This window comes from Narcine bancroftii, chromosome 1 (genome assembly GCF_036971445.1).
Source record: "Narcine bancroftii isolate sNarBan1 chromosome 1, sNarBan1.hap1, whole genome shotgun sequence".
NCBI classification, from domain to species: Eukaryota; Metazoa; Chordata; class Chondrichthyes; order Torpediniformes; family Narcinidae; genus Narcine; species Narcine bancroftii.
The window spans coordinates 3142489-3155804 of record NC_091469.1 but is presented as its reverse complement, the minus strand read 5'-3'; the positions used below and the strand labels follow the sequence as shown (position 1 = coordinate 3155804).

General features: G+C 41.9%; 1 protein-coding gene and 1 pseudogene across 2 annotated transcripts in view; both read right to left on the bottom strand.

The window, feature by feature from the left end:
- Positions 1 to 13316, bottom strand: part of LOC138754416 (fibrinogen C domain-containing protein 1-like) — a 51777-nt gene that overhangs the window by 33935 nt on the left and 4526 nt on the right. For both annotated transcript variants that reach the window (XM_069918660.1, XM_069918669.1), the window contains exon 2: positions 3470 to 3934. In XM_069918660.1, coding sequence (XP_069774761.1) covers positions 3470 to 3934 — 465 coding nt within the window. The remainder of the gene's footprint in view (positions 1 to 3469; positions 3935 to 13316) is intronic.
- LOC138753930 (isoleucine--tRNA ligase, cytoplasmic pseudogene) lies at positions 6387 to 7888 on the bottom strand (annotated as a pseudogene).

The following is a 13316-nucleotide window of genomic DNA, read 5'->3' as shown; positions in this document are numbered from 1 at the left end:
CCCAGCAGACCTTTCATTATTCTTTTCCACCTTCAACAGTTTAAAATTTTAAAAATAGAATTAATAGCTTTTGCTGCACTGGATGTGGTAAAAATTACTTTAAATCAAAAAGTGTTTAAAACTATCTGAAGCCCCAAAGAAAATCATTGCAATAGTTCTGCAGAGGACTTTCATGAGCCAATTGTGCCCTAATGGCCTGAATATGCATGAAATTGTCCGATCTTGGAAGCTAAGCAGGCAAAGGCCTGATCAGTACTTGACTGGAGATTGTCTGGGAACACCAGGTGCTGTGGGTTTCTGTGAGGGGCACTGGACAAAGTGGCGACTTTCTGTCTTCCTTACAGATGACAAAAGTCAAAGAATTTTATGCATGTTACATTCTAAATGTAATATGACATGACAATAATTAAACCTTTACCTTTTATATTAATTTCCATTGTACCTCCTCAAAAGATGAATAAGATCATCTTCAACATCCTGACTACTATTGAGAAGTCCAATAGGAACACTTACCATTTGGATGTCACAATGGTTACAGGAGCAGGTGGGGTGCTGATGATCCTAATTTTTGTCATTTATGAATGAAACTTTTCTACTATCTGAGGATTGAAGTCAAGAATGTGATGTAACAATGTGTCTATTTGTCTGGGTGATTGGAGCTACATGAAGCTCAGTACCATTCTGGACAATGCAGCTCCCTTGAACAGTCCTTAAACTTTCACTCTCTTCCCTATCATTGTGTATGAAGTGTGTCCCATTGACAAGATACAAAACAGAAAGGTGCCAGGATTTTTTCTTTCAAAATCTTCCATACCTATGAACTCCACTGCTCAGAAGATAAAGTGTAGCAGTCAAGTGGGAATATCATTACTTTCAAGTGTCCCTCTAAGTCACACCATGCGAATATGAAAATTTAGCACCATTCATTCATCATTAAATCTTGGATAGATAAATACAGCTTTGAAGAAGTATCGTGTCATATGGATTACACAATTAGTTCTTATTACAGGCCTTATAATAGGGCCATGTTGAGGAACTTTGGGGGACATCCGATGCGCTCTAGTATTTGCCAAAGCCCTTTCCTGCTCACGGTGTCGAAGGCTTTGGTGAGGTCAACAAAGGTGATGTAGAGTCCTTTGTCAGATACAGCAATGAGCTCTCTGAACCCTTCTCCATTAACAATGGCGTGAAGCAAGGCTGTGTTCTCGCACCAACCCTCTTTTCAATCTTCTTCAGCATGATGCTGAACCAAGCCATGAAAGACCCCAACAATGAAGACGCTGTTTACATCCGGTACCGCACGGATGGCAGTCTCTTCAATCTGAGGCGCCTGCAAGCTCACACCAAGACACAAGAGAAACTTGTCCGTGAACTACTCTTTGCAGATGATGCCGCTTTAGTTGCCCATTCAGAGCCAGCTCTTCAGCGCTTGACGTCCTGCTTTGCGGAAACTGCCAAAATGTTTGGCCTGGAAGTCAGCCTGAAGAAAACTGAGGTCCTCCATCAGCCAGCTCCCCACCATGACTACCAGCCCCCCCACATCTCCATCGGGCACACAAAACTCAAAACGGTCAACCAGTTTACCTATCTCGGCTGCACCATTTCATCAGATGCAAGGATCGACAATGAGATAGACAACAGACTCGCCAAGGCAAATAGCGCCTTTGGAAGACTACACAAAAGAGTCTGGAAAAACAACCAACTGAAAAACCTCACAAAGATAAGCGTATACAGAGCCGTTGTCATACCCACACTCCTGTTCGGCTCCGAATCATGGGTCCTCTACCGGCACCACCTACGGCTCCTAGAACGCTTCCACCAGCGTTGTCTCCGCTCCATCCTCAACATCCATTGGAGCGCTCACACCCCTAACGTCGAGGTACTCGAGATGGCAGAGGTCGACAGCATCGAGTCCACGCTGCTGAAGATCCAGCTGCGCTGGATGGGTCACGTCTCCAGAATGGAGGACCATCGCCTTCCCAAGATCGTATTATATGGCGAGCTCTCCACTGGCCACCGTGACAGAGGTGCACCAAAGAAAAGGTACAAGGACTGCCTAAAGAAATCTCTTGGTGCCTGCCACATTGACCACCGCCAGTGGGCTGATAACGCCTCAAACCGTGCATCTTGGCGCCTCACAGTTTGGCGGGCAGCAGCCTCCTTTGAAGAAGACCGCAGAGCCTACCTCACTGACAAAAGGCAAAGGAGGAAAAACCCAACACCCAACCCCAACCAACCAATTTTCCCTTGCAACCGCTGCAATCGTGTCTGCCTGTCCCGCATCGGACTGGTCAGCCACAAACGAGCCTGCAGCTGACGTGGACTTTTTACCCCCTCCATAAATCTTCGTCCGCGAAGCCAAGCCAAAGAAGAAAGAAGAATAGGGCCACTATCATCTGTGAGTGAAATAAAAAAGTTAGAAGGTTTGAAAACCCATTTCCATTTATATTTCAAAGAAAATGTGAAATAAACAAAAGGCAAACTATTTGCAGGAATATACAGAAGATAATGTTTTTAAATATTGTTCAGGATCCGAGAGTAACATGCTTTAGTTCTCCAAAAAGTGTTGGTAACTTTAACATCTACCTGAGGGTAGATGCGGCCTTTGTTTACCATCTGATCGGAAAGATGGATCACCAAAAGAAGCAGTAATCTTTTAGTATTGCAGTGGGAATGACAGGCTGAATTTGTGCTCAAGTCTCAGCAGTGTGCCTTCTAAATCAAAGATGAGGATCAATCCACTGAGTCACAGTTGTCTTCTGCAGGAAAAAAATTGAACAGACCCTAAAATTAGGCTCTGGCACTAAAGCCAAGATTCAAATGTAATCCTTTTAACTCATGAAGCTGCTTTTATTGCCCATATTGAACAGATTCTGTTTTGAATTTGGCTCTTGTCATCTGTGAAAATATATTATGTGAGTACAGAAATCACAGTTGAAAATAATATTAATTATTGGAGAAATTATATGAGATAGAAAGTAGTTCTTCAAGTTTCAAACCAGTATCACTCTCTCCACTATGAACCATTTTCCCCCTTCAAGGAGCTGTTCAATTTCCTTCGTTAAGTCTAGTTTCACCATCCTTTCAGAGAAACATTTCCAGGTCATAAGAACTCTCTGGTTCTTTTATCAAGTTCATTAAATCTATGTTGCCTTCAACTATCCTGGCAGTGAAAACAAAAGTTTATCATTTATACTATCAAAGCCTTATTGATATAAAATCACCATTAAATGTTGCTGCCTAAGGGAGCACAACCCTAGATTTTTTGTCTCTTTACAGTTAAATATAAATTATTAAAGAACTATGTTGTACTGAGATGTTGCAGAGAACACCTGTCGAACATAGAAAGTGGGTAACAATGTCAGTGTGTTAAGAACTTAACTGCTTGACCTCACAGGCTTTAATGTGAACTGTGAACTGAGTTTCTGAGTTCTCTTGTCCATGAATGGTGAGGATTTGATTGCCTTACCTCAATTAACCTGCCTTGCTCTGACTGGAGCAAATTTAGTTCCTGTCTCAAGCTGTCTTGGCCCTCTCTCAGGGCCTCACTGCACTGCCTTAGTTGGTTTGAGACCCTGGATACCTGGTCTGTCACTGTAACCAGCATTGCCATGTCCTGCCCCTCACTTCCCCCTATCTCCTCCCCATGGTTAGACACAGCATTGAGAACAGATGACTGCAGGCCTTCCAAACGGTTCAAGTCACTCTTGTAATCTGGACAGTTGGGGTCGACAAAGATGTTAATCCTTGAATTGTCAGCCTGGTCAATGGTAACCAGAGCTTGTTTTTTGTCCTGGTTGGTGCTGATGAGAGGTGGTGTATCCATAGCCTGGTGATAGTGGTTGAGGAAGAGGAGGGTTCCTGTTACAGCTACAGCCAGTAACACCACCAGGAAAAGCAGAACCATACATAGCACGTAGCCACAGCCCAGCTTCTGCAACAAAGAAAGTTGATAAATTAGAATTCTTATGATACTGGGAGTTTTACAGAAATCAGCATCATCGGGCTAGGAAAAGATCATTCAGTCCCTCAAATATATTCCATCATTTATTTATGACATGGCTGATCCGTGTTTCAATTCCATTAATCTGCTTCAGATCCATAACTCATGATGTGTGCACCTAGTAAAATTTTTATTTATAGTAATTTTCAATCGAGCAGATTCATATGGAGAGAGTTCTACATTTCCAATACTCTTTGCATGAAATGCTTTCTGATGTTCCCCTGAATGCTCCAGCTCTAATTTTACGTTTAAAAGCTGTAGTTCTGAACTTACCTATCTTTGGCTATGCATCTAGCCAATCTACCTCAGAACTCATCATCTCAAACTCCTCAATCAGAATATCCTCTACATTCTGTATTTGAGGGAATGTAAATGTTGTCCCTGAAACTTGTGCTCTGTTAACTTATCATATTCTGAAGTATTATTAGGCCCGATGGAAGTACAATGTGTTTTCTAAATCCTGAAGCCTTTGTGTTCTTTGGAACTTGTGGATGCTGCTCCAGCATTGACTACTTGTGTGACTGTGAATTCATTTCTCATCTATAATATGGCATGTATTTTGCACACAGCAAGTTCCTGAATATGGCAACTGTGATAAGCAGTTTTACGTACAACAGGAATTGTTTCAAGTGAAATTGGACCTGTTGCCTTGCAAAAACTACTGGAAAAGGCAGACCAGTCATTGAACTGACATCCCATCTGAAAGCTATTTCCAGCAATGCAGTACTACCTTAGCACTGAAGTGGAAATGTAAATTAAAATTAAGTGCCAAAAATCTGTTGAGTGGGACTTGAAACTGTACATTTGGCCCAGAAAACCATTGAATTAACCGGAGAAAAACAGCTTTGATAATGAGTAAAAATGGCTTGAGGAAAGGGCATGGCAGGAGTGACAGGAAGTGAAAGGGGATAAATGTGCAGAAGACAGGAGTTGTGTAAGATAGGAATGAGATGAAATGCCAAGGAATTCAGCTTTGAATGATGATGTTGAAATTAGAATCTGAAATTCAAAAATCAGACCCTGTTCTTAGAAGCTAAGATGGATTGAATGAAATGATCCATTTTTAATATAAATGTCACCACTTGATTGATGGCACTTACAAGCACTTCAAGAATTTTAAATTTTCTCAATGCTTAATGAGTCAGAAAGCACAGAGGATTCATTTGTTGATTTTATTTTGTTTTGATCTTGCTTTGCAGTTGAATTTAATGAGACAGGACCCCAGCAGATTAAACAAAGTCCCTGTGCCTTGTTGCAAATATCTGTTCCTCAGAAACAAAATAGTGTTTCTTTCCTAAAACTACTGCACATTACACATAGACAGTGAAGATCTTGAACTTGTATGCTTCATTTCATAACTTTGGAATGTTCCAGGGTACTTTGCAGCCAATTGTGTACTTTTAAAATGGAGTCACTGTTGTAAATCTAGACAACAATTTAGGCACAGCAGAATTTAAATGTAGACAAACAGCATGGTAACAGGCCCTTTTGATTCATGAGTCTGTGCCACCCAATTACACCCAATTGACCTACAACCTCCAATATGTTTTGAAGGGTGGGAGGAAACCAGAGTCCCCAGAGAAAACCCACGCTGACACAGGGCGTAACGACTACTATCCATAAAAAAGCGGCTTGGAGGCTAAGTGGGCTCTTTGCTTTGATGCGTTTGAGGAATTCACAACAAAGTCCAAGTGAGTTTTAAAATGGTTTATTAATTAACGCAAAAGGACTCATAATGTCCTTGGTAAAATTCTTAAACTTGGCGATGGTAAATGTCTAACGACCAGTCTCTTCGGTAAAGTAACGTTCAATTCCCTCGATAATGGTCAACGGAAAATATCTGAGCCTCACTCACCCACTGTCTATTCTGCCATCTCAGTCAACATGGTCTAACTAACTGCCAACTTCCCAAAATCCCCCACGCATGCCCAAATCCCCAGTGAATAATACCTGCACACCGGAACAAACAGAATTCACACAGCCTCCTGACCCTGGGATGCCTTTGACGCCCGCAGCCAAACCAACAATGGTAAACAATGAGTCTTTGGCTCTTACACCCAGTTATTATGTCTCAAATAATAATTACACAATTATAAATAACTATCAAATACAGTAAATTCCAATATATAGTTCTTCCTTCTTCCTTCTTCATAAGGCCAGAGATTACCAGCACATAGCCTTGAAAAGAATGATATTTTTCACTACTCTGGGCCAATAAAGTCTGTAGTCTGTATAGTGGGCAAGGGGCAAGGTCCAAAAAACAACAAAATAAAGTCAGTTTTGGCTTGTCAAAGTTCCTCTAAGTCCTGTAGAAGGTAGACTTTGTGGATGGTTCTGTTGAGAAAGCCGGCTTTGGTCTTGATTCAGACATGACGTACAATCCCTATGGATTTTCTGGTAATATAACACCGTCATTTTTCCATCCACAGAAATCTTGATATTGACAGATGCAGAGATTGGGCCCAAAGGTGAAGCACCAACATCTGAGGTGCCTTTCACAAGAGTCAAACCAAGATTCAAGCCCTTCAATTGTGTTCTTTCTTGTATGATCACTTCAGGAGAATTTGTTATAGAATAGGGCTTCAGGGAGGCTTTTACTATTCTTAAGATAAAATCAATGTGGTTCTTAATAATCCAAATGTGCTTGTATTGGTTGGGAACTAAAAATAAATTATGATCTCATCTGAGGGCACAAGAAGGGTCTTTTTTCTAAGCCTTTGGATATCATTTATCACCTCTCTTGCAACTCCTTCATCCAACATTGATCGGTCAGGTGTGACATCTAAAAGAACCAAAGCTTGGACTTCATACTGAGCACCTTTGCTTGTACTTGCATCAAATGTATACATAAGACGCAGATCTTCCTCATGAAGTTCATGTCCCTCCACAACAATGGTGCCTGTCTTTTGGAACTCCTCCAACTGGAAACTCTGAAATCCCTTGATAGCTGCAGTAACAGACTTAAATGCTCCCTTCAGGCACTTTCCCAACACCATGTGATCTGGTTCTGTCCTAAGCCAAATACCATACTTGTCTTTGTCTGTGGATAATGTCAGCTGATGAACATTTAATTCCTCCAGAATATATTTTTCAACAGATCCGATTTATTTCAGTGCTTCTGAATCCTGGTGAAATAGCCACAACTTATTTCAAAAGATACTTAACAGGAATGGTCTTTCTGTCTCAGATCACTCAATAACTGACTGCATTTGGGCGACTGCTGCCTCAATACATTTTTCAATAACTGATGTCCTTACTTGTGGGAGCATGAGGTAGTGAATGCTTTGTGTATCCTTATTTACTCCAGAGGAAGGATCAACCAAATGCCATGTTCTGTACTTGAGTTCAGTGATAAATGGTGTAAAGGGTGCCATCAGTCAGCACATGCTGAATAAAACAGCAAATAAAGTTCCAAAGCTCTTTCACAATTCTCAGTACAATTTTCACCCTTTAACCTTCTACGATTCATTCGCACATACTAGTTCGTGAACATGTTCACAGATCTGACTAGTCTGGACACCACAGTCTGTATGCTTCCATTTCTGCTTTGAAAAATTGGATGTGGGATTGTATAAATGAAAACATCCATTTATCTATGATGATGTCACTGTACTTCCATTGAAAATAAATTGAATACCTTCTGCAATCTCTGAATATTCTGAATAAGGAATCTGTATGCATTGTAGCAAGGTAGGAAGATATTCTTGAGAATATCTCTCACTATCCTCTTTAAACCATAAATTTTCTGCTCTTACAACAGGAGAATTAATAAGGTATAGCCTCAATGCATCTGCACCATATGTGAATTGGATCTGGGTAATTCTTACGTTTGTTCATTTTCTGACCATGGTTGTCACCATTCCAAAGTTTGTGGGTTTGAAGCATCTGTCAACCTTTAAGTCTTCCTGTTTATGAAGATCCTGAATCCTGTACTTTTTTTTTCTCAAATCGTTTGAACGACTCTAAAAACAATGTCTCAATTGAATTAATCTCCTTTAAGACTTGCAGTTTTTCTTTTGTTGCTTTCTCTAGCTCATCCTTGGCCTCTTCATTCTTTTTGTCATAGGTCTCCATCATCTAAAAACTGATTTTAGCATATTCATCAACAATTTTTTCTCATCTCTGCACTCTGTGCAAGGCTTTCCTCATAATTCTGTTTCCATTCCAAAGTTATACCTTCCTGGACAGCGAGCACTTGTTTTACAGCTCGCATTGCAGCATCCACGTCTTTCTGGCTGTATTTTAAAACTTCAACAAGCTTCCTTCTTCAGGAATAGTAGATGCAAACCGGCTATTGGATCATTGAGAATAGATTGAGCATCAGGGATTAAGGAAGCCACATCCACCATTTCATGAATAGGATGAGGAAGGACAGATCCAGCTTCAAGATTCCATAGGCATACAGGGCGGTGGGTGGGGGAGTGGAGGGCAACTGCCCTCCCAAATTCATACAAAACAGTGGGGAAAATTCGGGCAAAGCAAGAAGGGAAAAAAGATTAGACAGAGAAAATATCTGATGTTTTCCAGCACGGGTGGTGGGGGGGGGGGGGGGGGTTGTCAGTGAAATCCTCCGTCATTCTTAACTCACTCCAGACTATCGCCGGATATATCTGACATCTCCCCCACCCCCCCCCCCCCCAATGATTGACTCTTCTGGTTGTGCCCAGGGTTGACACTACCATTAGGCGATCTTGGCAGCCAGCTAAGGTGCAGACCACAGGGGATGCAGTCATTGTTGCCATTGTTGGACAAGTTCAGCTGAAGCATGGCTATGTGTTTACAGAGTGCTCTAACCAACATGCGGAAATCAGGTAAGGCTTTAATTTTTTTGGGGGAGGCACTGTCTGGTGAGTGAAGGGCTCAGGAAGGACAACAGGATAGTGGTTCCCCGAGAGAGGGGTTAGGGTTAGGGGTGGAAATGCCCTTACTTGGCCCTGGCCACATTGGCTCAATGCTGGGGCACTGGAGCCCTGTGCATCACTCCCCCTCTCCCCATTCCACCCCCCTCCCTGGTCCTCCCTGCTCTGCTCCCCATCTCCCAGGTCTCTATTCCCCCCCTCCCTCATCCCTGCTACCCCCTCCCTGGTCCCTATTCCTCCCTGGTCCCTGTTTCTCCCTCTCCAGTCCCCGTTTCATCCTATCCCCCCAGTCCCCACTTCACCCACACCCCCGGTCCCTGGGCACAGTGTGGGCCCTGAGTAAAATTTTGGACCAATCAACCCCTCTGCCCCCCTTAACCTATACATAATACTTCAGTTGTTGGAATTTCCAGATCAGACTTTGCATCCAAGGGATTAACCAACACCTTCATAGGACTTTCCTTTAAAGGATGGCCGTCGATTAGCTTAACAGATTTTGAGACTAAATCCAAGAACTTTTTGTCTTCTCTTGAAGGTCTTTGGTTGTCACTGAGGTGCTCAGGAAAGTCATTTCTGAACTGCTGTTCCCACAGCTCATCAACTTTCCTGTCACTGACCACTCCTGAGCATTATCATCTTTTCCTCCTAATAGTCCATTAATAGACCAACCAACCATGGTTTTGACAGCGCAAGGTCAGTCTCCCACACTCCATATTACATCTAGTGGTTCCAGAGCCTTGGTACATCTGAGCCAATCAGCAACCCTTTCTCAGAGCTAATATCAGGTAGATGAACATTCCTCGGATGAGACCACCAATTGATATCTTTTTGATGTGGGATATATCCTTTGTGTTGCAGACATAGTCTTCTGAGTGTATGTGCCTGGAAGATCACAAAAATAGCTGCTGTCCAGTCCAGCGACTTATAAGCCAGAAACAATGCTGGTTTCAATTACCTTCCCTTGACCCATAGTTTTCAATCGAATACTCGACCTTCTTCCCTGAAGATTAAGCTTATTTATTAGCCCCATTGTGCAAAATGATGCATTGCCACCTGGGTCAAGAAATGCACAAGTATGCAGACAACTTGCCAGAACAAAGGCTACAGCACTGTTTTCAGCTGCTTCCTTTCTTTCTGTTTGCTCCTTTCCATTTCCTTCTTTCCTTGGTGGACGTGCAGCATCTAGGATGCATTAAACCACATAGGTTGCAGCTGAGTCACTTCCTGCAGATTTTACTGATGTGTCCTTTACACAGACAAAACTCCATTTTCTTTTATGAAAGTGATTTTTCTCCTTATGTGTCTTCTTTTCCAACTGTGGACACATCTCCAAAGCATATCCACCTCCACAGAACAAAGAGCTCTTCACAGCAGGCAAACTCCCCTTTTCCTTAGTTCTACCGTCATTTTCCTTATCTGCAACTGTCACAGTGGTGGCAAAGGTACTTCCTTTTATTCTTGGATGATGCTGTGACTTGGACCTCCCCACATTTCTGCTCACTTTGGAGAGTCTTTAATATCTCCAAATACTGGCTCTGTTGCAGTCCTCACTTACTTTTCAAGGAAATCCACCATTTCCTTAAAGGGACTTGTTGATTGTGTTGTTCCCAGAAATCTCAGGCCACAGTTCTCTATATATCCCTTAGCCGATAGGGCAACTTCCTAATAATGACTAACATATCAAGCTCATGCATGTAGTTGATATCTTCCATGGCATTTCAACATCCTTTTAGAAAGATGGTGTATGCTTATAAGGCCTTTAATCACCATCTAAGAGCCTTCTCCGATATAAGCTATAGCAATTTTATGCTCACCGCCAAAATTCTCCGAGGCCATATGTAGGCAACTCCTTACAAGTTCCCTTGGTTGTTCCTTTGTGTACTGTTCCAGATAATAGAGACAATCTCTTGGGTTTTTGTTCTTAATTTTCAATACTGTGTTCAAAGGATTTAATGAACACTTAATTCTGAAGTGGGTCACCATCAAAAACTTGAATTTCCTTCTTGGGCATGGAAGAGAGACAATATAGCTGGATTAATAATGCAGATTTCATTTGGCCTTTCCATGTCTGTGAATATGTTACTCTGTTCACCAATACTTGTAGCAGGTAATAGATGGAGATGTCACATGTGCTTGTTCACTTGGATTTCTGATGCTTGACTGAAGTGTCAAGAGAGCAGTTGGGAGAGATTGGATTTGAGCAACAGCTCTATCTGCGGTTGTTATTATTGGTGTTTGGTGGATTGGTAACACTGTGCTTTGGGAGGATTTCTCCATGTGCATGCATGTCTTGTAACTGTGGTACAAAACGATCTGCTTTCGCATTAAATGTTTTCTTTTTCTGTTGTCCTTTCTCAATATATGAGTGCGTACTTCAGATAATTTACTTTGAACACCAGATCCCTTTGAGTCTCCTTGCCTTGGCCATATTAGTAGCAATACTTGCATCCAGCTCCAGCTGCTCTTTTTTCCTCCTTAGCTGCCTCTTTAGCTGCTCCTCCTGCTCTTCCTCTTGTTCTTCTAAGGCATATTTATCCTTAAGCAATTTTGTTGTGTAACAAGAGCAGCAACTTTAGCCTGAGCCTTTAAACATGCAGAAACTTGAGAATTTGATCCAGAAGAACTTTGTTTGCTTCTCCTGCTTCCAACATTTGACACACTGTCACCTGGTTGTATTTCATCCTGCATTGTCAGATGTTGCCTTAATACTTGACTCTTTCTCCAGTTGGAATATCACATCTTCTTCACCGCCATTTTGTGACACACCTTCAGCCATTTCCAAGTTGCTGACTTTAAATTCAGTCGATGTCTTCTGCAATGGTTTTAATCACGCCTCAGCGACAATGTTGACAGCAGTAGCAGTGGCGGTGATGGCCATTTTACATATCCCCATCCAACCGTCCACTGAGCCCGAGCACCAAGCATGCACAACACTAGCACAAAATCAACAGTCCCCAATGGACAAGTGACATCACCTCCAAACAGTGTTCAAACTAAATAAATACACAAAAGGAATCCACAAAAGTAATCCTACCATTTCTGATGCCTGTGATGCGCTGCTGTCAACGAGTGAGTTTCCACAATGGCAGAGTCAATTATATCGCTGTGATTCTCGACAAATGACTCTGCCAACATGTTCATAGGACGATCAGCTCTGGGATTAGAAGCTCTAGACCCCTCTGTGGCTGATACTCAGACAGATGGAGGTGGATTGCTGTCAGTGGCCTGCCCTCGAGATTTCCAACATGGCCACCATATTTTCAGTATGCTCCAAACAGAGAGGGGAAACAGTCCAAATGTTCCAACTATGTCCATTCAATCCAAGCATCTATTTTCTGTTGACTAAATGTAGCAACTACTATACATTAAAAAAGTCACTTGGAGGCTAAATGGGCTTTCTGACATGTTCGAGGAATTTACGACAAAGTCCGAATGAGTTTTGAAGCGGTTTATTAATTAACACAAAAGAGTTTGTAACATCCATGGTGACGTTCTTAAACTTGGTAGTGCAACACTAAATGTCTAACATCTAACAACCAGTCTCTTCAGTATCGTAATGTTCAATTCCCTTGATAACAGTGTTATGAGCCCAGAGGACCCCAAAACCCAGAAGCAATAGAAATTCACCAAGACAAATTGTAACTTAAACAAAAGTTACTATTAATTGTCTTTAACCATGAAAACAGAATCAAAATTTATCTTATTACTATTAACCTAACAACCCCCTTCTAATTCTAAGCTCACATGTATGTAATGTGTATATAAGTTCAGAAAAGTTCTGTAATTCACAGATTATTCTCACTTCTCACTCCTCCAAGTTTGCTGGTTGCAGGCAATTCTTATACTGTGCACAGAATTTAACATTTATGAACTTTCATCAGGCTTTGGTGCTTGAAATGTAAATGGTTACCACTCAAGAAGTTCTTGTCAGTTTTCAGAGAGAGATTTGTTGCTCGTTGGACACCCACAACTGCTTATTCCGATCAACCACATCAGTGTATTGCCGAAGAAACTTGTCCCATCAGGGTTTTCCAGATGATAACCTTTTTCTTTCAGGTCACCACAGAGTTCCTTTTTGTTTCCCTTATTTCAAGTGATACATTATGCAACCAGTCCTCTTCTATGGACCACAAGGGCTTTGACCAGGCTGAACTAAGAACCCACGATCTGTCTTCAAAATCAGGTTTTTCCACAAATTGCCAGCTCATCCTGTTCCAGTCCCAGGTGCTGCTGCTGAACTGTAAAACTGAATTCTCTCTCTCTCTCACTCAGAGAAAACCTCATGACCCTCTTAAAACAGCCGACTGCACTCAGGCAGACGGCAGCTCCAGACCTACTTGTGAAGTCCTTATAGGCATTCTTCAAAGTTTTTGCAAAGGCACCTGTAGCCTGGACTGTCTGGCTTGAGCAGAGCTCTGGCATTTTAAATAAGATCTGTTTTGAAGTGTTTATAT